Consider the following 25,027-nt stretch of genomic DNA (forward strand, 5'->3'; position numbering starts at 1 on the left):
GTGGGAGACCTGGGTTCGATACCTGGGTTGGGAAGATCCCCTGGAGAAGGGAATGGCTACCCACTCCAGTGTTCTGGCCTGGAGAATTCCATGCATTGTATAGTCCATGGGTTTGCAAAGAGTTGGACACGACTGAGCAACTTTCACTTTCATTTTCATGTAGACTATGTCATCCCATTTTCTCCTGGCCTGAAAAGTTCCTGTTGAGAATGTGGTTGATTGTCTTATAGGGATTCCCTTGTATGTAATTCCTTTCTTTTCTCTTGCTGCTCTTTGTCTTTTGATAATTTAATTATATTGTGTCTCTGTGAAGCCCTGTGCTGGTTCAACCTATTTGAGGTCTTCTGGGCCTTTTGAATCTGGACATCTATTTCTGTTTTGGAACTTCTCAGTTGTCATTGCTTTAGTTAGACTTTGCCCCTTTCTCTTTCTCTTCTCCTTCTGAAATTCCAATAATATGAATATTTTTACTTTTTATTGTGTCCCATAACTCATGTAGGCATTTTTCACTCTTTTTCTCTTCTTTTGTCTTGTTGCTCTTCTGACTGGTGAATTTCAAATATACTGTCTTCCAAGTCACTGATTCTTCTATGGGATTGAGTCATTTTTGAAGCTCTCTATTGAATCCTCACTTTTTTCAGCTCTAGGATGTCTTTTTTAAAGATTTGTTTCTTTGTTGAAGTTCATGTTTTGGTCATGTGATTTTCCTAATTTCGTTTAGTTTGTGGTCTTACAGTTCATTAAACTTCTTTAGGAGAATTATTCTGAAAATTCTGACAATTCAGAGTTCTATTTCTTTAGGGTTAGCTATTAGGGCTTTCTTAGTTTCCTTTGGTGGTATGACATTCTCCTCATTTTTTTGATTTCTTACATTGGTATCTGTGCATTTGAGTATGTAGCCTCCTCTTCCAGACATTGTGTGTACATTTTGATAGAGAGAATTCTTCACCAGTTAGTTCAGATTGGGTTTCTGGACAGGTATCCTGGTAATGACCTTGGGCAGGCTGAGCCTGCTATTACGGTCTATTTTGGGGTGAGGCAGCAGTTTGAGCTTTGAGGTCAGGGGTGGGGTCATGGGCCACTGCCTGAGAACAGCTGGCTAAGACTGCTAGCTTGGTTACTTGCCCACGTGATGCTTTAGGATGGGCTGCACAGTTGCATGGATTCTCTGGTCATGTTTACTAGATGGCAGGGACTGAGCAATGTCCTCAGGAGTAAGTGGGGCTATGGATTAGCTTCCTTCCCTGGCAGGACAGCAGGATGGGACTCATAGCCTGCACAGCTCATTGTTTTGGACCTGAATCAGGCAACACTGTGCACTGAATATTTTGGTCACCAGTTTTGTTCTGGAGACAGAGAAAGCATGGGGTATGCTCTCTGTTGAAGTTCCCATGTAAGTAGGATTGTTGGATGGGCTATGCAGCATCCTGTGTGCTCTGGTTAGATTCCCTGGTCAGACAGGCTGAAGGCTGTCTTCAGCAATGAGCAGGGCTATGAATTTGTTTCCCTGCCTGGGCACATTGAGAAAAGTTGCTCCAAAGCCACAAAAGCTCTTTGTGGTCTTGACTCATGGGAGATGTGTGCCACAATTTCTTGGCTGAACAGGTCCACTAGATTCACTCTGAGGGTGATCAGCTCTGTCCACCTGCCTCTCAGTTTGAGTGTTGCTGGGTTTCACAGCTTCCAGATGTCCTCACCAGCCCTTCCTGTCATATGGGGATGGGAGCCATGTTCTGCAGCTGGTAGACCTGTGACTCAGCTTTTCTGCCTGGGTGTGAGCAGACCAGGCTCCAGGGCTGGCAAAACTCTTCCACGGGGGACTTGAATCAGATAGACCGGTATCCTTAGCCAGACTGGGCCATTGGCTTGGCTCTACAGATGGGCAAAGCTGCTGACTGGGACAACTACTGAAGCACAGGGGCATGCTTCCCTCCCTCCCTTGTTCTGGAATTCTCAGTTGCGTCTTGTCCATGAATAGGTGTAAATTGTTCCTCGTGTGAGGGGAAGTCAAATCAGGAGTCACCTATGTCACCATTTGGGTGACATCACTTATCGATAATAGCCGTTCTGGGGGACAGCTTGTGGTTTTCACTTGCATTTCCCAATGACTAGTGATTTGAATATTTTTCCCATGTGCCTTTTGGCCTTTTGAATACCTTAAAAAATGTCTACTCAAGTCTCTTGCTCATTTGGGTTATTTGTAGGGCTTTCTGCTATTGAGTTGTATGAATTTTTTATATATGTTGGATATTTACCTCTTATAAAATATGTGGTTTGCAAATATTTTTCCCATCTGTTCATTGTATTTTCATTTTGTAGATTATTTCTTTTGCTGTGCAGAAGCTGTTTAGTTTGATGAGACAAGTCTGTCTTGTTTATTTTTGATTTTGTCCTTTGTGTCTGATCCAAAATCATAGCCAAGACCCATACCAAGGAGCTTTTCCCCTGTTTTCTTCTAGGAGTTTCATGGCTTCAGGTCTTGTACATTTAAGTCTTTACAGGATTCTTATTTTTAGACAGATACTTTTTCGTTTTTAAGGGGTAAGTCTGAGGGGGAAAATTTTTTTTTGAGTTGACACAGTATCAAGTCTTACTATACTTACCTAACTCCAACCATGTCCCAGAAGATTTGGTAGGCCAAGTTCACTGACTCAGGGTCTTGTGGTTTAGATAGATGGACAAAGTGCCATCTCCAACTGTATTCTTCATCATATTATCAAGAACTAGGCTTCCCATTTTGACTCATCTGAAGTGTAGCGTTAAGATATGAACAAGATAAGAGGATTCTAATTTTGCTAATGCTTCTTGGCCAGTGCTACAGATAAAGGGCCGTACTACAATCTTAGTGGTCTATAGTCACAGTCATGTTGTGGGTTATAATTTTGGCAAAATTCTAAGTGGAGAACTGGGCAACTGGGTTGTTTCATTAAATACACAACATGTGCTCTAGGAGTCCTGAAGACTTTCTGGACTTTCTCATAACCTCACTTCACAGGTGTAAATTGGAGGTCTAGACAGGTAAATGGAGTTGGTCAAATTCCCACAGCTGGGTTAAAGAAAGAGCTGACCTAGCTAGACAGGAGCTCCTAAGCTGTAAATGGATCTATTATCATCCCTATGTAGAGTTTATGCTATGAACACAAATTATAAAATAAGACTACATATCACTCATTAATGGTAGTGACTTCTAATTAAAATATAAGAAGCAGTATTTAAACTATCTGGTGATCTTAAGTAGTGATTCTCAAATTTTAGTATACACTAAAATCACCCAGAGAACTTCCTGAAACTGACTTCTTGGCCTCACTCTGAGTGAGTAGGTCAGGGGTGGGGCCCTTGAATAGACACTTCTAACAGGTTTCCAAGGGGTCCTGACGCTAATGCTGTTGGTCTGGGGACCGCACTGCAGGAACCACTGGTCTAAAGCAAACCCGTGCCATTTCTTGCCATTCATTATGTGCCGCTTGTACACTCTCCACCATTTGAGAGCCATATGGTTAGATCCCCCAGCAGGAAGACCACCCAGTGAACTTTTCTCTGAACTTCCGAGTGCCTTTTCCAGCACTTAGTCGTGAAGAGCTCTAGCTTGAGTCAGACCGCCTGGGGACTCTTTGGTCATATGGCTGCATGACCTTGGATGTCACCTAGATTCAATACTTCAGTTCCCGTCCCCTCCTGAGATATTGTCTTCTAACTCATCATTGTGAAAGAATTATTAAATCAGATAACACATACATAGTTTAAATGGAGAATAATCACTTGGTCTATCAATCAAAGAGCAATCGGGAAAAAAAGAAGTGAATCTAGTCTTAAAGAAAGGCCTGAATAAAGAGGGTTGGCTATTAGGTGACAGAAACCAGATTAGGTTTGGCTCAGAAACCAAAGGGGGAGTTCTGAGAGAAACCAGAGGTTTAGCAACAACAGAAAGCTGCAACTACAAAATGGGAAGAGACACTGTTGCCAGAGGAACAGAGAGGGAGAGAGGGACATAGTAGGGCTGCTCAGATCCCCAAGAGTCTTTCTGGCAGGAGCTGGGAGATTCACTACCTAGAAGTACTACCCAGGTAGCGAAACAAGGGAGATTCACTACCTAGAAGCCCGAGGTCAAGAGATTCTGGGTATAGAGTTCTCTGTAAGACAGACCAGAGCAGGAAATGGATCCACGAGTTACTGCCTTCCTTGGTGTATCAGTCATTGTTGCCATGACTGTAATGACAGTGTGCCCTCCTCATCGCTGTCACCAGACCATGCCTGCATGTCTGGGACCCTCACAGCGCTGAGGCGTTGAGTGCCAGGTGCATGCAGAATGACCTCATTATAACTTCAGCCAGCAAGCAAAACAAGTGGGAACGTTATCTTAGATTAAGAATGGTTTACGTATATTGACTAGATGCTATAGCACATTATAATGTGAAAGCCGGATCTGGAGCGAACCTTTGTTGCCTGTCTAGAGGTCCCTGTCACCTTTGCGTGCTGCTGTCCTCACAGGACCCCTGTGCTGCGGCTGGCCCAGATATGCAGCCCGTAGAACAGACGGACAAAGAGGTTACTTTCACCAACCAGTTTTTAGAGAACGATTCTGAAGCTTTGGAGATGGACAGTGAATGGGAGGGACTGACAGACAGTGATTACGTTTTCTTAGACTAAGAGCAGTGCCTTGAAATGATATTACCTAGAGCTCTTTCTTTCCATCATTAAGGATATAGTGAAATGACATAAATGACACTGACCCATCATTCATGTGACCACTCCTGTTTTCCTCCCTGGACAAAGATGACATAATATAATGATGGTGACAGGGGATGGGTGGGGGACTACAGAAAGAGAAGCAACATTATTAACGGAAAGAGCAAAGAGAGTTTAACAATTTCTTTGGTGATTGTTGACATTTCAAACCATGACTTCAGTTTCAAAACAACCTTTATTCTGTTTGAAGACCTAATACAATGCATTAAAGCAACTTAAAACAACAAGACATAGCTCCATTGAACCTATAGCTTGAACAAATGTCAAGGAGGCACAGTCCCCCCGCCCCCCGCCCCAGGTGCCTTGTAAAGGCAAAATTACAACTGACCATGACATCCTCCCTCTCGTCAAAAGACCAACGTTATTTTAACAATGTCATAGAAACAGATTTGTAAAAACACCGAACAGATCGTAGCTTTAAAAAATACACACGTATAAATGAGCTATTTTTATTTTGCCTTTTTTTTTTTTTTTTTTTAAATAGCAGCATCCTGGGCAGCTAATGCTCTCTCATGGAGACAAGCTCAATGTTAAGTTGGTTAGTGTTTCCAATGAACCCAATTCTGTTCATACTAGTCATTTATACTAGTGATTTAACTAGATTTCTAAAAAATAAGAATTTGGCATTTCAGAACTTTGTCTCATGTGAGGCATTGTGCTATAAACTGCCCCTTTCTTAAATGACCCTAAACTCAAATTTCAGGGTCTGCTTTCCAACTGACTTGGATACCATGCATAGCAGAAGCACAGTTGTTAGAACCAGCAGAATTTTTCTCCCAACAAGGAACATCAGTAGGACTTCCCCAACACGTTACTAGTTCATAACCAGCTATATGACAAAGCAATTGGTTCCCCACAGTGACAGCTCACATAAACACATTTGACTTGAGACACTGAAAACGAGGATTTCCAAGTTCAGTGAGTCACGTAGACCAGCTACCCAAAAGGAGTAACTTTTAAACAACAGAAAAAAGCCAAAGAATTATGAACTTCTCACTCCACTTGCAAACAATTTTCACCTTTGTAAGACAAAACAACTTCAAAGAAAAAAACCCCATACACATATACAAGAACTGTACTAGACATTGTCTCTTTATGTACTTGAACTCAACGACTGTGGATCTGTTTTGGCCGAAAGGTGTACTGGAAACAGTCCATGCACATATACATATATACATATATCAAGGGCCATGAAGTTGTCAGATGTTGCAAAAACAAGTTTTTTGCCTTTTCCACGTGGTTGTGATTTTTCCCTGGTGTGCAATGTCAGGTCGCAGTGCTCCCCCTTCTACAGCCCCATCACAGCCTCTCTGCAGCTCAGCTTCTGTCCTTTACCTTCAGGATGCTACACTGGGTGGGGAAAGTCAACGCATGGATGCAAGCATGTATCAGGAATGCCTCTGCTGTATCCATTTATACTCATAAGCCACTCAGTGTTGTAAGATGAATGGTTGGACTCAAAGATCCCTGCTGGTCAAACATCTACAAAGACAGATGTGATGGCGTGCTATACACGATCAATAAGGCGTCGGGCAGAGGCATCCTAGGTTAAGGTGTGACTCACTGTGATAGGAAATCATGAATTCTGCCTTTGCTGTTCAAAGAAAAATCTACTGCATTTATGCTCATGAGATGTAGATATGAGGCAAGTGCCTAATACCGTGCCATCTTGCAAAGTGTTGAAGCAAAACTGTGAACAGAATGGTAGCTTTTTCACAAAATACTCCATCTCAGATATTTTAGAAATTAAATGAAAGTTACTTAATAATATACATGGATGTGCTATCAAAAAAGCAATAAACCTAGTTGATAAACTACTGTTAACTAATGGTTGGGCTTCTGTATGACATGGAAGGTTAGTTGTAAAGCAGACACTCATAGAAGAAACTAGGGGAATCATCAATTGTCTGGAGATGAAAGGGAGATGGTCAGGTCAGTACAGTCAAGTTTGAGGATTGACAGTCTGGCTGTAAGACTGACTATTGCTCTTGATATGAGTAGCTTCATGTAAAAAGAAAAAAAAAAAAAAAACCAACATTCTACAGTTAAGTCAGCTGCTGGACTGATCCTTTCAAAGGAACATTAAAAACAAAACAAAACCCCTTACCCCAGTAGTTGGAAGGAAAGAGAAACAAAGCTGTGGAGAATCTAACATTGAGCAAGAAGAACTGAAGTTGTAAGATTCCATTTTAATCTCCCCTTTATTCCTTCCAGTGTAGGCACAGTTCCCACTAAACTGAAAGGCTTTTACATACATAAGTGGGGGATAGAGGCCTCTTGCTCTTGCCTTAAGTTGGAAAGAATACTCTAACAATTCCTCCCTCTTCCCCACAATGAAGTATAACACATACAATTATTTGGGTGAATGAGGACTGTTACTATGATTCCTACAACAGCCATGACTTCAACAAGCTCCCCACAATTGGGGCAGGAACGATGATGACCATGTGGGCTTTCTGATCTAAGTTGAATGGAAAGCTAGGAAAATAGCAGATATCCGGATAAAAATATCTTTTTCAGGTCATGCTTTTTTCTTAAAATGGATGTTGTCTGGTTGGTAATGGGTTGTCTGATGTTAAAGAGAGACAGGTTTTCTAAATGCAGCAATGATATTTTGAAATCAGTGTTTCCAACAAGGATAAGCAGTGCTTGAAGACCCTGCCTGCCTTCCTGAGAACTAGCGTTCCGATAGGTTTGTAATTGTCATGAGGGCATAGTAAGTAGCAGATCAAAGTGGGAAGAGGGTTCACTTTGCAGTGATCCACTTCTCTGTAATCACAAGAAAGAGAAAGTGCATGCCATCTCGCCAACCCGCCCCCACCCTGCTTGTACAACCCTTTGCTACATCCCCCTCCCTAGATTCAAGAAGTTCACAATTCTTTACGAAACAAACATTGCCAGGTACCGTATCTTAAGTCTTGAAACAACATTGTTGAACTCAGCGATACTTTGTCATATTCATATATCTTTTTTTTTTTTTTATTGAATAAAGCAGCTTTGAAGCTTATCAGGCACTGCCCAACAAAACATTTAGTCCAAAAAAAAAAATCTGTTATGAACTTTTTAACCTTGGGCTAACAGCCAAGTACTCTGTACAAGAAAGACTGTAAAATATTTCATAGTTTTAATTCTGAAGCCATTTTTTTTAAACTGGCATCCTGTACATTTCTTAAAAAAAAAAAAAAAGAAATGAGTAACAAAATGAATATTAACAAAAAAAATCAGGGACAGTATTTTCAAGCAACAAAAACTGGGGCAGAGGAAGCTTATTCTGAAGGTACATTTAAAACAGATAACAACAATGAAAATTAAGAATTGCATAGCACTGTGAATTTAGCCTTCAGCACAACAAAACAGATGCTATTTGGTATTGATACAAATCCATCTATTTGATAGTTAGTCATCCAATAGTATGTACATATTTTATATACTAAATGTCATTTTGAAGTCCTGTTTTCGAAGCTCCATTTCTCTGTTGGTGGGTCTTCTTGGTTTGAGAATGTCAACAAAACACTTTCTGGCACTCTGCTACAACAGAATTTCCTCTCAACGCACGGAGCAGACGTTCCCTCACGTGTTCCCTGCGAGCGGAAGTGCCTTTCTGCTACATATCGGTTCATTTCGTTAGAAAATGAAATAATCCACAGTGCAGTGTGTCTGGGGCCGCCATGCACGGCAACACCCAGGCTGGACCGAGCGACCCCAGGCTAGGGCTCTTCAGCCCGTCCCTGCTCCGGTCTCCAAGGTCCCGACTGTCGAGCTGGTAAAGCTTCTGAAAGCACGAACAAGCACCATGGTTAAAGGCCTCTTTGTCCCTGCACGCAGAGATTTTTGCATTTCTTTTTCTCTTTGTGTGTGGTTGTGGCTTTAAATTAAACCAAAAAAAAAAAAACACCAACCAAAACCGAAACCGAAAGAGGGAAGAAAGGAAGGCTGACGAAGCACTCCAGACGAGGAACGGCGGCTGTCCGGCGCGTGGCCCTGCGGTGCGTCTTCCCCTCCTGCCGTGGGGTCGGAGGCTCGAGTCCCATCTGCAGACGGGCGGCTGGGTGTCCGCAGCTCAGTTCCCAGGTCAGGCTGCAGGGGAGCCCTGTGCTTGCCAGAGGCCTCGGGGGGTCGAAGGCGAGGAGCAGGCTGCAGGGCGGCCCTTCATCGCCTCTGCTGCGCGTACACCGGGTAGGCTAGTGTGACGTTGAGGGAGTCGTTGTGCTGCACAAGGGACGTGTGCTGGTAGTGAAGCACCAGCTCCTTGAGGGAGCCGTACAGGTTGTAGGGCTCGGCGAAGCCGTAGCCCGTGGCCGTCTTGTTGATGACGCAGTGCTTGACCTCGCCGTCCACCCTGCGTGGGGGGAGAGAGCACACGGGCCGCGTGAGCTGAGGGAAGCGCCTCACGAGAAGGGACACCCGGTGCTGCCTGAGCTCCGGCCTGCCGGGGCTGTCCCCGCGTTCCTCCGGGGCTGAGTGACCTGGGGGGGCACCCAGCCTCACTGAGCCACTGGGTGGTCACTGTGCGACGGCTCTGGAGTTGTCCTCCTGCCTCTCCATCTACTCTCAATTCTCCTAGTGACTCGTCTCCATTCGAGGTCTTTTCCCTTTCCTGTAGCAGTAGCCCTCTGCTTACATGGAGGGAGAGGACAGGCTAAAAAATACCTGAGCGCCTCTCCCTTGGGCAGGCCGCTCGCTTCTCTGAAATAATGTTAGTGATCCAACCTCTCCCCCTTCGTGGGACTCCCCAGACCATGACGACAGACAAAGGAAAACCGGCCCTCGGAGGGAAATGTCTTCTCTCGGGTGTACCGACGGCAGTGACAGTGAGCAGAGCCCTTTCTCTGACTGTTTTAACCTGTCCCTGATGGGGACTTGACCTGTTGGTGGTGCTTCCGCGTGCCTCTCCTCTGCTTTTAACTATACGGAAGCCCCGAAACAGCAAGTATGGCTGTTTCCATTTTGAAGATGAGAAAGAAAAACAAGGCTTCTTGTGATGAGACGGCCGCTGAATTGCCGCCCAGAGCCCCAGTTTCCCACCTGAATAGCAGGTTTCTTTCTAACAGATACTCCTGCTTACATATTCCAATATTAGGTTTTATTTCCTCTTCTACACTATTGTAATGCTTGAAAATGAGAACTTTTTCAAGCCCTTGCCCCCAAGGTTGACTGGCTGGCTGGCACACCTCCCTGAGGATAGACGCATAGCTGGCTGCAGATACGTACACCACCGAGCAGGCGTAGCAGCCCTGCTTGCTGCTTTCCCGGACGAGGAAAGTGCCGTCCCGCTTCCCCCGCAGCAGGTTTTCTGCTTTGTTTCGGTTGCTGCTTCCAACATTCCAAGTCTTCTCGTCATGGTGGGGCAAATCCTCATCATCTTCTACCAGCGAATATTGGCTAAAGAGGAAGAAGAGGCTTCTGAGAGGGGTGCACATGGCGGCCGCTAGCCTGCCCCTCTGAGACAGAGCCCGCCTATCGCCTCGACCTAGTTCCTGCCTCTCCTCTGAGCGAGTCAGGCGGGCGGTCATGGGGCTGCCTCAACCAGCTCCTCGGGCCTGAGCTTCCTCATCGACTTGAGCCTTCAACCCCCTGAACAAAGTTAGCAGCACCAAGTGAGACTCTTCCTGTTTTCAAGTCAGCAACTATGCGCTCAGCTACCTGGGCAGAGAGGACGGTATTAAACAATCCTGTTTGTCCAGTTTAGATCAGGAAATTGACTGACTAGGAGGAACGCCAGTTTTTAAATAATTGGAACAAAAGGTATACATGAGCTTTAAAAATATACTAAACAGCAGTTGTCTCCCTCCCAACTCCACTCTGACTGTTCCCAAAATATGTTGGGATTTTCCAGATGGTTCTGGGGCTTCATTATGGACAGTGTCACTTATTCCCCAGCCGATGCAGGGGGTGGGGGTGGGGAGGTGGTGCAGATAAATCTATGTTCTCCTTTGCTAAACTTTCCTTTTTTAAAATACTGGGTAATGAGACTGATGTATTTTCTCCTACAAGATAGTCCATTTCTCACTTGCTCTGCAGAAAGCAAGTCATGCATTTTCCTCAAAAGAAAAAAAACAGCCCTGCCCTCTCCCATCTGTACTAACTACTTACTCTTCCGTGTTTTCATTGCCCAGCCACTCATTCAACTTCTTCTGCCGAACACCTTTCTGAGTCAACCACCTGGAAAAGAGTTTTAAAAAGAAAATGCATTCAGAACCTATCCTTTATTTTCGCAATTACCTACCATGCACGGGCAGGATCCCACTTCCAGTACATACATCAAGTATTGGTCTCTTGTCTTTCTTAGCTGAATGAGGTCTGGCTTAATGCTGTTCATGCGCTTGTCAATCTCACGATACTCAGCCGCCTGCTTCTTCAAGTCCTCTTCCAATCGCCTCCTGCTGTCGACAATTTCACTGATTCGAGACTTTAACTTTTCATAATTATGCATAATCCTGTAGGCAAGAGAGATGCATCTGTAATTACCTGGAGAATCATGCAAGTTCCCCCAAGGTTTCAGTATTGATTCCCAGCAGTTTGCCTCAGGTAAAGAATGCTTTCTCTCCCTGTCATTTCACAGAAATAGAGGTCACCTTTAGACAGCATAAGAGAATTGTGGTCATCTCAAGCACAAGGGCAAGGAAACCCTCCCAGGTCACCAACCTTTGGATTTCTGTCTCATTGCCTTCACGTTTAAACTTTTCTATGTATTCCTTGCTGTACCGCTCCTGGGTTTGGCACTGTTCTTCAAATATTTTTATGGTTTCATTAAATGCTTCAATAGCTGTTCTTTTCATTTGGATTTCCTGCAACACAAATTTTAATAAGACAAGGTCATTCCTTTCACAGCAGACAATTTCTTATGGAAAGACACTACTGAAGACAATTGATTGGAACATCTGACATGTAAGTCCTGTGTTAGCAAGGTGGGACTCTAATTCATAAAACTCCTTAAAATAGTATCAGAGAAGCACACATTTCCTTTGGAGAATTTTCCCAGCCTATGGAAGATGATGGCTTGACACTTTGCTACAGTTTTCATCTTTTTTAAAAACCATTCCACTTTTATCAGCAGTTTATGGCATCCTTCTGCTCCCTCTGGCGGTCCCAGATATGTGATGGCCTGGAGGAGATTAAGCCTCTAGGAAAACAAGGCAGTAAATGTAGCCTCAACCTTTCACTGCAGCAGGACCTACCTATCGTGGTTAAATCCCCATTTCAGAGATTAGGCAAGTCTGTAGAACTTCCAGTTGTTATTAGCTTTTACACTAAAGAGAATTCTGCAATCAGCAATTATGTCAAACCAACTTAATTTATTAGCCTGACACTTACAGGCTTCATTTAAAAGGTTTAGAGATATAGTAAGTAAGTACTAGAATAATCAACAATGATTCACAAATAAATGATCTCTCTCCTGTACTGCCAGAAAAAAACACTTTACAGTCTTTTTTTGAAGCTGAATATAACATGCACTTGATTCTAATAATTAAGAACTCTATAGTTTTAATGTGATTTTCACAGAAAACTCACCTGGGAAGTTCGGGTATAGTCTTCATATAATCTATCATATTCCCGACTTTTTTCTTGAAATTGAGTGTTATATTCATGTAATTTTTTCCCTACAGCTTCAATATTATCTTCTTTGACAACTTGATCCTAGAAGGATTATAGAGATTGGAAGAAAAAGGGAAAAATAAATTCAGTTGATAAGGTACTTTTAAATGACCACTGTTGGAGGATTTTCCCACATCAGATATTTTGTTACAGTATTGTATTGTTGAAGTATTTTATACACTTGTGATCACAAAATTACAGTTTGAAAGTTTTTTGAGTTTAATGACATGGAATTCATCTGCCTCAAAATATTTTCTAAGCATTAAAAGAATCTTTTACAAATATTATAACATGGGTATGTGATTACCTGTTGGTATTTGGATACTGGATAAAGTAATTTCACATCCAGTTTGGGATTATACTGAGCTAGCGATTCATTCCGGTAGTGGTTTATTAGTTCAACCACAGAGTTGAAGGTTAATGGGTCAGAGAAGCCATATTTCCCATCTCGGTGAAATATTTTGATTAATTTGTTATTTCCTCCTTTCCTGCAAATGCAGTATAAAAATAATGGCATTAGAATTCTCTTTAAAAAACCCAGTACATTCTACTATCACCTTGAACACGCCAATTTTAGCCACGTGCCCCAACTCACCTTAGTGTAAGAGTGTAATCCCCATGCATTTTAGTAGATGCGTCTCGTACCAAAAAGGTCCCGTCAGCTGTATCTCGAAGTTTTTCATTCACTTCTTCCCTGAAGTGAAAAGGACATGAGACAATGCTCACCTCGAAGATTTGATGTTCTCATGTTTTTTAAAGGCATTTTCAGAATTAACACCCCAGTCACTCTGAACAAATCAGCACAGAAAATCATGATCCCCAAAAGGTTTCCTCTTTACTCCCCTCAAAAAAAAAAAAAAGCTTAGACTAAAAATGCCACTTCATTACGTTTAACGTTAATTCTGAGAGTTTTTGTCTAATAAAGAGAGTGACTTTACACTCTGCCTTGAGGCAGTGCCGCTTCACCCTACTGCCTCCCTGACATCTCTGTCAATAATGAAACTTCTCGGGTATTTAATTTCCTGCGGCATCCAGCACCCACAGCTCCCCAGAGCTCAGTGACTTCTATGGTCGTCTCTGGAAGGGAACCAACTATGCTTCATGCTTATGTTGGATGATATCCTAAAAATGGAATTTAGCAAGCTGGTGCTTTTGCTTTTCTTTCTCTTCATCTAAACTCCCCAGCTCTGCTGAAAAACTCGGAGTCTCTATAGCCTTACCTCGAGATATCTCCCCAGTACCATTCAGCATCTTGTAAAGACATATTGTTATTCATACCGTTGTTGGCTACAGTAGTGGGTTTTGGTGGTTTGGGAGGCAGTGCTGTAGATGGAGGAGAAAGAAAAAGTTTTTGCAATCCCAACTGCAAATAAACATTTAAAATTCTACCCAAGTTCCTTTAGATAAATAACATTTTCATGTAGAAAAGATTAGCTATGAAACACAGCAGTAATGTACAAGTTCATGAAACTTTTTTTTTTTTAAAAATCAGAAATCTTTGACTACAGATTAAAATTAAAAAAAAGAGCTTAGAGACTAGAAAATAAAATGGGCTGGCCATATAAATGAATTTCAAAGTAAATCCAGAGTCACGATATCTTCTACTTTTAGGTTTGAGTTGTATTAAAGTTTCATATCTGGTCAAATCTATCTAAAGTAAGAAACCAAGAACAGAGTAGCAGGAGGAATCACATGGCTTAGTTTTAATTTCCTCCTCTTATTTAATTATAAAAGACAAATTTCCTTTCTGTCCTCCACAAATGCCGTTGCGGTAATAAAAAAGCTCATCTACACAGCAATATGTTTTAAGAGGAGGAATTGGGTTTCTCTAATCTTAGTATTTCAGGCACTGTTCTGCCAAATGCCAGTTGAAGAGACTCCTCTGTGACCTCAATCTCTTTAGTATTCATGTTAATATTCTATTGGATAACTATGCTCTATATTATGCCAAGACTGATTAAAAACCATATCCCCTCTTCCTCAATGTCAAATCAGTATTCATATATCAATTGGTGACAAATAAAGACTGCCGTATTTCTGAATTTCCTAATTGGGAGGAAGGCTGAAATAACAGAAAGTAAAATAAGTCTAGGATATCTTGCTAAATTCTAAGTCATAAGTTTTAAAGCACCACTGTTAACATTTTAAGCAAAAATTATTTCAGGAGTCTAGCAGGTAATCTTATAAAGCCTGAGACTCAATAATGGAAAGCTAACTTCTCTCACTGCAGTATCTTAAGAGAGAGCAGACAAAGTCTCAGCATTTGATTCAGAATAGTTTCAGGGCACCAAGAACTGAGTTGCAATCACTGCTACATTTGACATGCTTTCTAAAGTACCGAGTGTTATCACTGCAAAGTGCCACACTGTTCCTAACCACTGTCAGAAAAGAAGCACCAAGGATGCAGCCTTTTAATAAAGGAACGATATACAACAATATAACCCAAACAGCAAACGAGCTCAAGTAACAAAAGACACAGGTGAAAAACTGGAATCCAATTTATATCCATTCAACTAAGAATAAGCATTTACCCAACACAGCCTGACCTGCTTGCTTCCACAGGCAGTCAAACCATTTGTTTCATTTTCACACTGTGAGCAAACTCATTCTTATTAAATTAGAACAAATTAATAAAAACAGACATCCAAAGAGGAGCTGTTTATAGCAGTTGTCAAAAAAATTAAATGCCACAACATTAACCAGTTCTCTAAAGAATACTGCAGTATTACCTGGTGGGTCCATTTCTATATAAAACATCAAGTCTGTGCCACAATTTATATCTGTCTTAGCATATTCTAAATCCAGGTCTTCCATATTCCAAACAGTGTTGTACATTTGTGCGAGAGTTTCCTTGGCTGAGCTCAGTTATAAGAAAAGAGTCCGGCTTTCTTTGTAATGGTGTCTTGGAATTCATTTTAAAACCTATAAGGGGCTGCACTGTAACCTATGACATCACACATCCCAGCCAATCAAGTCACAAAAATGTCACCAGACCACTCCTGCTTCATCATTTCTCTTCCCTACCAGCCTTCACACAGCCCCGACCTCAGGAAGATCCTACATTTGACAGAGCTGCAATGTGTAAACGCTGTTCGTTTCAAAAAGGTGTTTAATCTGACTGTTCTTCTTGAGCCGTGAGTTTTCTAATTCCCTTTTTATTGCTCCTTGCAGCATGGTATGCTCCACTGTTGGCAGGCTGACAAAAGCTGATATGCAGCAGCACGTAGCTTTTTCTACCCCCCCTCCCCCTAGTGCATCTGGGTTTACAGATAGCCTGATCACTTCTTGGTTTAAAAATCTTACAAAGGCATCCAAATGGTATACTTAAGATATGTTTTACAGTCCTAAAATGCCTCCGATATATATTAAGAGCAAGAAGGATCAAGAACTCTCTGGAAATTTCATTTCAGTCCTCCATAATTCACTGCACACTCAGAACTTATACACTGTCACAAATGTACTACATTAGCACAATTAAAAGAAAATGTAGAGGCAAAAATCTCTATTAAACACTGCAGCTGAAGCTAGACTTTATAGAATATGGAACGCACTCCCCCCACCAAAAAAAAAAAGACAGGCCATATATCAGAATGCAGAGTACAGGCAGAGTTATCTTTGCAAAGTATTTCTCACTGATGAGCCCATCTTCAGATTTACTGTGCTAAATACTGCTTGAGGGGGTGGGTGATGTAATCACTTGGACGGGGTACTTTTTTCTCCCCTTCCATCTCAAATGCCTCACTTTGGGAAGAAATATTATTATTCCTTCTTAGCAGTATTAAATGTAAAGAAATCAACTCCCCTATAAATCTAAATATTAGTTCTTCTATAAGGAGCACGGAGGAAGGGAGAAAAGGTTTCCCTCACCCATGTAAATGTAGCTAATTTAAAAAACTATAGTGGGCTGTGTGATCTGCGTACGTGTGCCTGTCACATATTTCTGTGACAATTTAAAGCACACAGAAGCCCTTGAAATTTATTCTTAGAAGTTCTGTCAAATTTGGAATCATAAAATATATAGAAATAGCAAAGCAAGGCAGCCTCTGAGCACTGCTCACGTGTCCCTCTTCCAGCTTATTTCATTTTCCCACTGAGGAGGAAGGCAGATGCATCCTACACCCTCCCACTCTCTCTCACTCACATGCTCTCTTTGCCTAAAGCTTTAAGTAACCAGAAATGCAAAGACAAACGGTAAAATGGTAAAAGTGGTGGTGGGGGGTTGGGGGGGGGTTGGGGGGGGGGGGGAGGATAAGCCCTCAGAAAAGATTCAGGGAAAAAAAAAATTCCGAGTTTAATAAAAACGTTGACCCAAGTCCTCCCAGCAGCTACGGACAGCGCGACAGCCCCAAGGGCTTCCCCCAGCCCATGCCTTTGGGCACCCTTGGTGCAAACCGGTCCTGCCGCTGGAGCCCATGTGGCAAACAGAGCCGGGAGGAGGGCAGGGAGACAGGTGACTGTCCACGTCTCTCCCACGCCTGGCCAGACCCCAACTTCCAGACCAGCACTTGGTAATTATCTTTCCTGCCCATTTCCAACTGGAGCCCCATCTTTCCCTCACACTGTGCCCAAGGAAATGGGGGAGTGGTTCCCCTAATCTCTCATCTGCCCTCCTCATGCAGTGCTTACTATCTCTCCCTCTCCCTGGGACACACACACACACACACACACACACACACACACACACACAAACTATAGAAATGAATCTTCCAAGAGAGTCTCCAAAAAACAGTGCAAAAGCCAAGGGGCACAACAGTGCACAAATGAAAGGCAACTTACTTTGCAGGTTATGCATTTCAACGGTTTCCCTTGGAAATGCTTGTATCCGACAATGGAAAAAAAAAAAATCCCCAAACCGACTCCTCCTGCCAGGCGGCGCAGGACCCCGGGACTCGTCCCCCGCGGCAGCGCCGCTCAGCGCCCGCAGCCCGTGCAGAGGCCGGCCGCCGGGGACCCGGGCTGAGCCGGCGAGAGAAGGAGCCGGGGCGCTCGCACGTCCCTCTCAGATAAAGATCGCGGCTTCATGATTAACTTGGGCAGGTTCAAATATTTGCTGAGCTAGGGATTTCAGGTGGGGGAGGGGAGCCCAAGTCCAAGTTGTCATCATCGGCTAGCAAGTGGCCGGTGCCAGCCCGGGTCCTCCTCCTCCTCCTCCTCGCCGAGGAAGTGAGAAGGCCATTGTCAGGGGGCCTAAAATAGGTCCTCCAGCGGCTGCGGCGGCAGCGCGGCTCGCAGGGGCTCGAGTGGCCGCAGCGCAGCGAGGCGCGAGGCGCTGCCAAACACAGGAAGTGGCTGAGCTCGTTCGGCAGAAAATAGAATCAAAGCCTTGCTTGTAAGGCCCGAACCTCTCAGCAGGGCCCAGAAGGCCGCGCTCGCGTCCACCTCCCCCACGCGCCAGCACACAGCCCCGCAGGTGTCCCAGGGGAGCCCCGGGGAGCCGCCTGCAGGGAACAGGCTTGCAAACTGGTCCACAGGAGGAGGCTCCCGGGGACGCGTGACGGCGTGGCTGCAGGAAGTGCCACAGTATTAGAGATACTCTCAGATAAAAACTACTCTGCAGCTATTGGCATGGAGTCCATTTCAACTCCAGTTAAAACGGCCATAAAAATGCTTTAGGCTCATGCACACTCTACAGAGAGCAAAGGGTGGGAGGGCAAGGAGATGCCACCCCATTCTAGACGGTTTTTCTCTTTACTGGATAAAAGTTACAAGGAACCAAACTTGGGACCCTTGGCTTCTATTTGGCCAAAGAAAAATTTCACTCACATCAACACAGATGGCTTTACTGTTATCTCAAGAATCTTAACCCAATGTAAAAACATAGAATCACTAGCTTGAAAACCAGAGCAAAATTCAGAGATCACTTCAAGGAATTCCCTCCTACTATAACACACACACGTTTGAAAACCAGAACACTTGTTAGAAGACGAAAACAAAATTTAGAGATCACTTCAAGCAATTCCCTCCTACTACACACACACGCGCCTGAAAACCAGAACACTCGCTTGAAAACCAGAATAAAGTTTAGAGATCACTTGAAGCAATTCCCTGGTACAACACACACACACTCTTCTGACCCAAAGTGAAGTGGTTTGCATAAGATTATAGCACTAGTCCTAAACTCCTTTTTCTCCACCCACTGGCCCTGCTCTTTACTTCCCTCTGCCAGAGAAAGTAAAAATTAACAAGTGAAACTGAAGTTAATTTCTTTTAAGCCACATGCAAAAAACTTCACACCTAGAACAAAACCGACTTTTTTTTGTTCCCTATTTTTAATTTTTTAAAAAAGCTGCCTTCTAATTATCTTCGAAGAAATATGCATTCTGTGATACCCTTAGACTCTATACAAGAAGGTGACATGCAATGTCAAAGGTCACATGCAAGATAAAGGAAGATCTAAGTGCTGACCCAGAGTCCACAAGGGAGGAACCAGCTTCAGAATTATTGCAATATCTGGGAAATGCTGCCAAACTCAATGAGAGTGATTTTACAAGCTCTGCTTTGGTGCAGTTGATAGATTATGAAGCACCTACTTTTCCAATGGGGGAAAAATTAGTCTATAAGTGAATTTCCTAGTTCCTGCCAGCTGATTACAGACATAGGGTTAGTTCAGAGAATACCCTTGCATCCTGAGTTGCATAATCTTGCCCTACCTTAAAAAAAAAGTCTTTCTAAAGCTTGGGAATCTTGGAAATGTCAGTCACTTACACAAACCTGTTTGGATTCACAGGATGTGTCATGTCAAAACCTTTTAAGATTAAAATGTTCTCTAGTCCAACGGTCTGTTTCCCGTGTCAGAAGAAAATTATCCACTGGGAAACAGCACACTGTCTACTTATAGAAAGTCTTAAAAAAGATTTGAAAACTTTGCTTCAAATTTCTCACAATATGTACAATCATCTACCATACAGGTTCTATTAATTACTCAAAGTATGAGAAGAGTCTCTTCCCATTCAATTTTAGTCAATTTAGTAATCTGCAAAACACATGCTATTTATTAGTTTAAAAAGGGAGCCCTCTGCTGGTAGAACAGAATCAGTAACTTTGGCTCCAGAGAAAACTTGCTGTGTATTTCACTCATCTCCCACTGTGTCCAAAAGTTCACACACAAAAATATAATTGCCCAACTGTCATTTAATCTATACGATTCACTAAGAAAAAACAAATAAATGCACAGATGTCATAACAATCTTGGAAATATTTTACACATGCCTGCTAAACTCTTGTAAGAAAACGTTTAATTTCTGAAACCCAGAGATTTCAGAAATCTGGGTTTCCACAATAGAAAACTTACTCAATTGAAAACCAACTTTGCCTTCTAGATTCTTCAAAACATTAAGTCTTACGACTTTCCCCTTCCTCAGAGTTTTGTAAAACTCATTTCAGAGGCAAAATAGGCCATGTGGCACTTCTCAGCAGGTGTGAGCTAGTCCGGAAAAGGTTTCTTAATTGTTAATATAGTGTGAAAGTTCCAGACTGAACGCTGAATCTCAATGTGCCAATCGCCATTGAGTAGCCAGTGCTCCACAGGCAGCTTTCAACCTGCACAGCTTCTTCAATGGTTTTCTGGGCCACAATTTATGAACAAAAGCCCATTTGAAGAAAAAAAAAAAAAAAGGCAGTGAGAAAAAAAATAAATGAACCCAAATCTTTTAAGGGTTAAACTAATGCCTCTTTTCTTAATTTTAACTTAAGACAACTTAGAGTAGAAGGGCCTTTCAGGGTGATGCCAACTCTCCAGTCCACATCCAGGGCTCTTAATGACCCTACAGTAAGAAAAATGTCCAGTTGAGTTTATACATAACTCAGGCTTGCAGATGCACCAAAGTTATACATTCTATAGACTATCGGAAAAGGTGTGTCCATTGCTCAGCAGGAAAAAAAAAAAAAGAGCCCCTTCACAATTTCCCTCTCAGCTGTCCCTTGGGACAAAGAAGGCTGCACTGTGAAAACAAAAGTAAAAGTGAACCATACCCTCCAAGACATGCTCCTGCTGTTCAGAGCACAAATAAACTTCCTATTTTTTGTCAAAACCTAGCACGCCTGGCCTGTTTACTCCTACCCATCTATTAAACACACACAGTTTTTTCAAGGTTTCATTTCTCACCTTCGAAACAAGCCTCTAATGTCAGACCACATTTTAAACCCAATAAAAAATAAATCAGAGAAAAGTAAAACTCTTTGAAAGTCATTTCCCTCTGGCTTAGTGCTTGCTTTAGTCTTGGTTGCAAACCAAGCCCCGAGCATTTAAAACAAGATTTATGAATCAGGCTCTTCAGGATAAATGTTTTGCAATGCACCAGTGGTTAAAAATTAACTCTGACAGGTGTAGAAGGGCAAGGGGGAGAAAGAAAGCCATTTTTTTCCATCTGGGCTTGAGGGTGCAATATTAGACTTCAATTATGCTACATTAATATTTCTGAATATATCCGTGAAATCTGAAATATGTAAATACACTTACAATGGGTTTCATTCAAAGGCACCCTGTGTTAAATAGCCCCTGTTTTACCTTAGTTGCCCTATAGAAATCTGCTTTAGTGACCTAAGGATCAAGTAGGGTAAACATAACACAAAGTGATTCAAGAAAACCTGCTGCTCCGCTTTAACCATTTTTGACTCTTAGTAACAAAGAGAACAGCAAACTGTCAACCAAGTTCTAAGAACATACTGGGTGCTTAGTCTTTCAAACCTAAGTTTCCCTCCTTATGGGAGAGAAGCCTTACTTCACAGGTGTGCTGCTTGCATTAAATGGGGTGGTGTGTAAGAATTCTTCGACAATAGGGAACTTTATCAAAGAATTTTTAAAAATTTTATTTGGAGGATCATTATGCTATGCCCAGTTCTACGCTACGAAGAGCCGAAAAGAAGGCTTTGTCCTTGAGAAATGTAGCCGAGCAGATGAAACAGACAGAACACTACTGAACGGCTAAAGATAAGAGGACTAGGGACGTAAGGACATAAATGTACTGAATGGGTCAGAAACCTGCACATCCAGTGGGGAGAAGCTCCCTGGGTGCCACAGAAGAGGATGGCACTGTCAGGGCTGCTGGGTACGGCGATCCATCGTGTGCACTGAGTTAAGGGCACCGGGGCCAGGTGGCGGAGGAGGGCTGGTCCTGAGATCCAGGCGCCTCCACTCACCCAGCTGCACACACAGCCGAGGGCATCAGACCTCCAAGCACTGCGCCCACGGGGCAGCGACTGCCCAGAGAGTGTCCTTTTCAGATCTGTGTTAAATCCCCTCCAGGCCATCAGTGGGGAGCACTGCCTGCTAGGATTTGGACAGCACTAACCAGGGAGGTGGCTTGAGGAGATGGAGCTGAGAACGAGGCCAACTCTGGCAGGGTCTCACCAACACTAGAGCTGACATGAGGATGCTAAAAACATACTATATTGTCACGAGCCTCAGTCCTCCTCACCTCATGTAATTCTCATAACCATCCCAGGAGAGAGGCATTATTCCCATTTCACAGATTGGAAAACAGTTTGGAAAGGCTGAATGAAGGTCTTGGCGATGAAGTCAGCAAGGAAGCAGCAAGAATTGGAATTCAAACACCCAGATCTATCTGACTCATCCTCTTCTCTCCACTGCATGATGTATGAAGCAGGATGGAGCAACCTGGAGCCTGATCTCAAAAGCCGTAACAGTTGCATTGGGGCTGTTCCCTCTATGTGATCCATGGGCGCAAACATCACCTATTTTTAATGCATTACTTGCTGGAAACTTCAGAGGACTTTTTCAGTGGACACTAACAGCAGCCTTGCTGCCAAGGAAGGTTCCGGAAGTCCAGGCAGCAGACAGAGCTGTGGGCTCGTGTCCTGAGCCAGGAACCCCCTGCAGACCCAGCCCTGGCTCACACTGGCTGGGGTGGCCCCAGGTGAAACCATCAAGCTCTATGGCCTTCAGGTACAAGCCAAGAGCTGGACAATACTTTCAACTCTAAAGCGACACTTTGGATGATGCTGTCACTTAAAGTATTTACTGCTTTTTCAAACCTGGTAAAAATATCGAGCTGTTATTTTTATCCTTTACAATTTATTTTGAATAAATCTTTGAAACTCTTTCAATGAAATGCTATTTCTTCTGCCCCCTTTCAAGTTGTTACCTATTCTTCAAAGCCCGTTTCAAGTTCTGTGTTTTTTCCTATGAGTTTTTTTCTGTCTATTCAATTACCCTAAAAAGTCACCAATCACATCTCTCAAATTCTTTTTATACTTCCAGTACACAACCTCCCACCTAGAATTTAATGAGATGCTATGTGCTGCTGGGTCTTATTTGAAATGACACGGTGCCTCACACATCATTTGTTCTGCCTTTCATTTCCAGTTCTAACTGGTAACAACTAGAAAAGGTATCTATTTGCCCCATAACAGTCTTGCTTGTCCTCCACCCCCCAAATATCATTCAGGCATTCATTTCTATTCACGATAATAAAGTTACTGCAAATGAATGATTTATGACTGTTCCCTGGAGGTGCGCCAGTGCTGTTCTTCCCAGCCCCTTGGGACGAGCACGTGTCAGAGTGATGACAGGAGACTCCAGGAAAACATCACGTTCCTACCAGGCCAAAGAAGTCAGTTTTCTAACCCGGGGTGTCCCGCCAATCATCTACACTGGAGCCATTCCTGAATACAAAGGTGTGGATGAGGAGATACTGTCCTGGGGTGGGTGGTCTGTTTTCACCAGTGAGAGGCACTGAAGCAACAAGTTAATTCCAAAGGTTCCATATGATGTCCAGAATCACATGAGATATCACACAAATGGGGAAATGCCTGCAACTCGGGTTTAAAAATTAATTGGATGCAATTTAGGGGGGAGAGGCTGCATGAGTTCTGGGATAGTCGAGTAAATGTTCAAGGCTTTATCGATCATTTTCAACAGGGCTGATGGAACAAATCCACCCTTGAAATTGGCACAGTAAATTCTTAGCAGAAAGATGTAAGGAGGGTCCATGACATAGCAAGCAGTCTTGAGAGTGTGTGATGAAACACAGTTGCAGAGCAAGCTTTTCTTGGGTGGAATTAGGCTGAAACTGAGAAAGATGTTTAGCCAGTTTACATCAGAAGCAGAAGTATCAAACTCCATCACTGATTCTAGTATACCCCGTGCAGTACAAATGCTTGAAAACTCTCATGGAATGAAATCGTTTGTGGGTCTCCATCAAGCCGGGTCTGGCTTTTCACTTCCATGTTTTCCCCTCTTCTCTGGAGTGGGGTGGGGTGCTGAGAGGACTAGGAACCTCCCCCTTTCTCTGAGATGGACCTCCACATGAATCAGGAGGGAGTGAAAGGAGGCAGCTTGATGCTTTGACCCAGGGTCCTGTCCTGTTCTTGCTGGTCCTCTTCTTCTCCACCCTTGTGATCAGTCTAGAGGGGGTGGTCTATAAACAGCTCTAGTGCCATGTTCACACAGGCCCATCCCCGCCCCAGAGTACTTCTAACCTGTCACTGCATCGTTTCGTACTGAGCCCAAAGGCAGCCTCTGAACACCATCACAGAGCTCCCTAACCGTTATCAAGTGATCTGAGCAGTCACACAGATGAAACCTTTTGGCCAACCCTCAGGACTATGCACCTGGGCCATACCTGTTAACAGATTTCTCCGATGCAGGGGACCTACAATCCAGGATGTCCTCCTTGCTGGGATCTGGAACGTTTAGGCTTGCCGTATGGACTGTTTCTGCTGCAGCTTTCACCTGTGGATCCCGTATTTTGGGTCTGTCCATAGAAGCCCTGCCCAATACCTGCGTCATGAGTGGTTACCCATCCCATCCTTTAGGTGGGTTTTAAGTTGAGGCCTTCCCCTCTCTGTCCACCCAGATACAATTCAGATACAACTAAGCCTGGCTATGTAACACCCTTAAAAAAATCTGTGTGCACATGCACACACACACACACACACACACATGAGCACAACATAATGTACCAATGTATGACTGATAACTGGGTTCCCACTGCTTGCTCATACAGAGATGAATTTGGTAATTTGCATGAGTTACTTGTAATAAGCAACAAATTCATGATGTTTTAATTAAATTCAAGACATAAACTCAGACTACAAGCGATATTACTGGTCCTGAAACCTCTCACTTCACTCCTAGGACCCTCATCACTATTTCTATATGACCAGTTCACTTTTAACCAGTATACAGCAAAGCAAGGTTGTTTAGACTTTCCACAGTACAAGAAAAATACATCAGTTTAGATAAAATCCACTGCTAGTTCCACCTACATTTCCCACTTTGTTAAAAGGCTAATTGAATGCCAAGCTGCTTTCGCAGAAGCGTATGGCTTGCTCTAACTTGTTGCAGTCGACCCCTAGTTTCATACTTCATTACTAAAAATGTTTATTTTGACAAGACATTTCTTAGCCTACCTGATTCCAAAAAAAAACACATTCCAAAATACTTTAAATTATATAGTAATTATAAACTCCCTACTTTGTAAGTATTAGGAAGGAAAACAGAAATGTCAACAAGTAAAATGAACGCCATAATTTATGCAGCAACCAGAAGCATCAAGTTGAAGGGGTCGGGGGAGTGCTCCCAACAGCCCTCATCTAAAACCAAGATCATGTAAAATCCACAAATTTCAAAAGCCGGATAATACTGATTATATATGCAGCACCCAGGTTTTTTTTTCTTTAAATCATTAAGTAACATGTTATTATCGATCTCAATTTCACGAGA

At 43.0% G+C, this 25,027-nt stretch overlaps 1 protein-coding gene across 3 annotated transcripts in view; it reads right to left on the reverse strand.

The window, feature by feature from the left end:
* Positions 1 to 4,902: 4,902 nt before the first annotated feature.
* Positions 4,903 to 25,027, reverse strand: part of PIK3R1 (phosphoinositide-3-kinase regulatory subunit 1) — a 92,164-nt gene continuing 72,039 nt past the window's right edge. Inside the window, exons 1-10 of one of the 3 annotated variants that reach the window (XM_043887929.1) lie at positions 17,119 to 17,755; positions 13,563 to 13,665; positions 12,938 to 13,036; positions 12,650 to 12,830; positions 12,259 to 12,384; positions 11,392 to 11,534; positions 11,007 to 11,183; positions 10,840 to 10,908; positions 9,958 to 10,128; positions 4,903 to 9,085 (exon numbers count right to left, since the gene is read on the reverse strand). In XM_043887929.1, coding sequence (XP_043743864.1) covers positions 8,896 to 9,085; positions 9,958 to 10,128; positions 10,840 to 10,908; positions 11,007 to 11,183; positions 11,392 to 11,534; positions 12,259 to 12,384; positions 12,650 to 12,830; positions 12,938 to 13,036; positions 13,563 to 13,665; positions 17,119 to 17,134 — 1,275 coding nt within the window. In that variant the 5' untranslated portion in view covers positions 17,135 to 17,755 and the 3' untranslated portion in view covers positions 4,903 to 8,895. Of the gene's footprint in view, positions 9,086 to 9,957; positions 10,129 to 10,839; positions 10,909 to 11,006; positions 11,184 to 11,391; positions 11,535 to 12,258; positions 12,385 to 12,649; positions 12,831 to 12,937; positions 13,037 to 13,562; positions 13,666 to 15,071; positions 15,979 to 17,118; positions 17,756 to 25,027 lie in introns of those variants that run through there. The other 2 variants (XM_043887928.1, XM_043887927.1) reach the window with 2 other exon arrangements.

Source organism: Cervus elaphus, chromosome 25 (assembly GCF_910594005.1).
Source record: "Cervus elaphus chromosome 25, mCerEla1.1, whole genome shotgun sequence".
NCBI classification, from domain to species: Eukaryota; Metazoa; Chordata; class Mammalia; order Artiodactyla; family Cervidae; genus Cervus; species Cervus elaphus.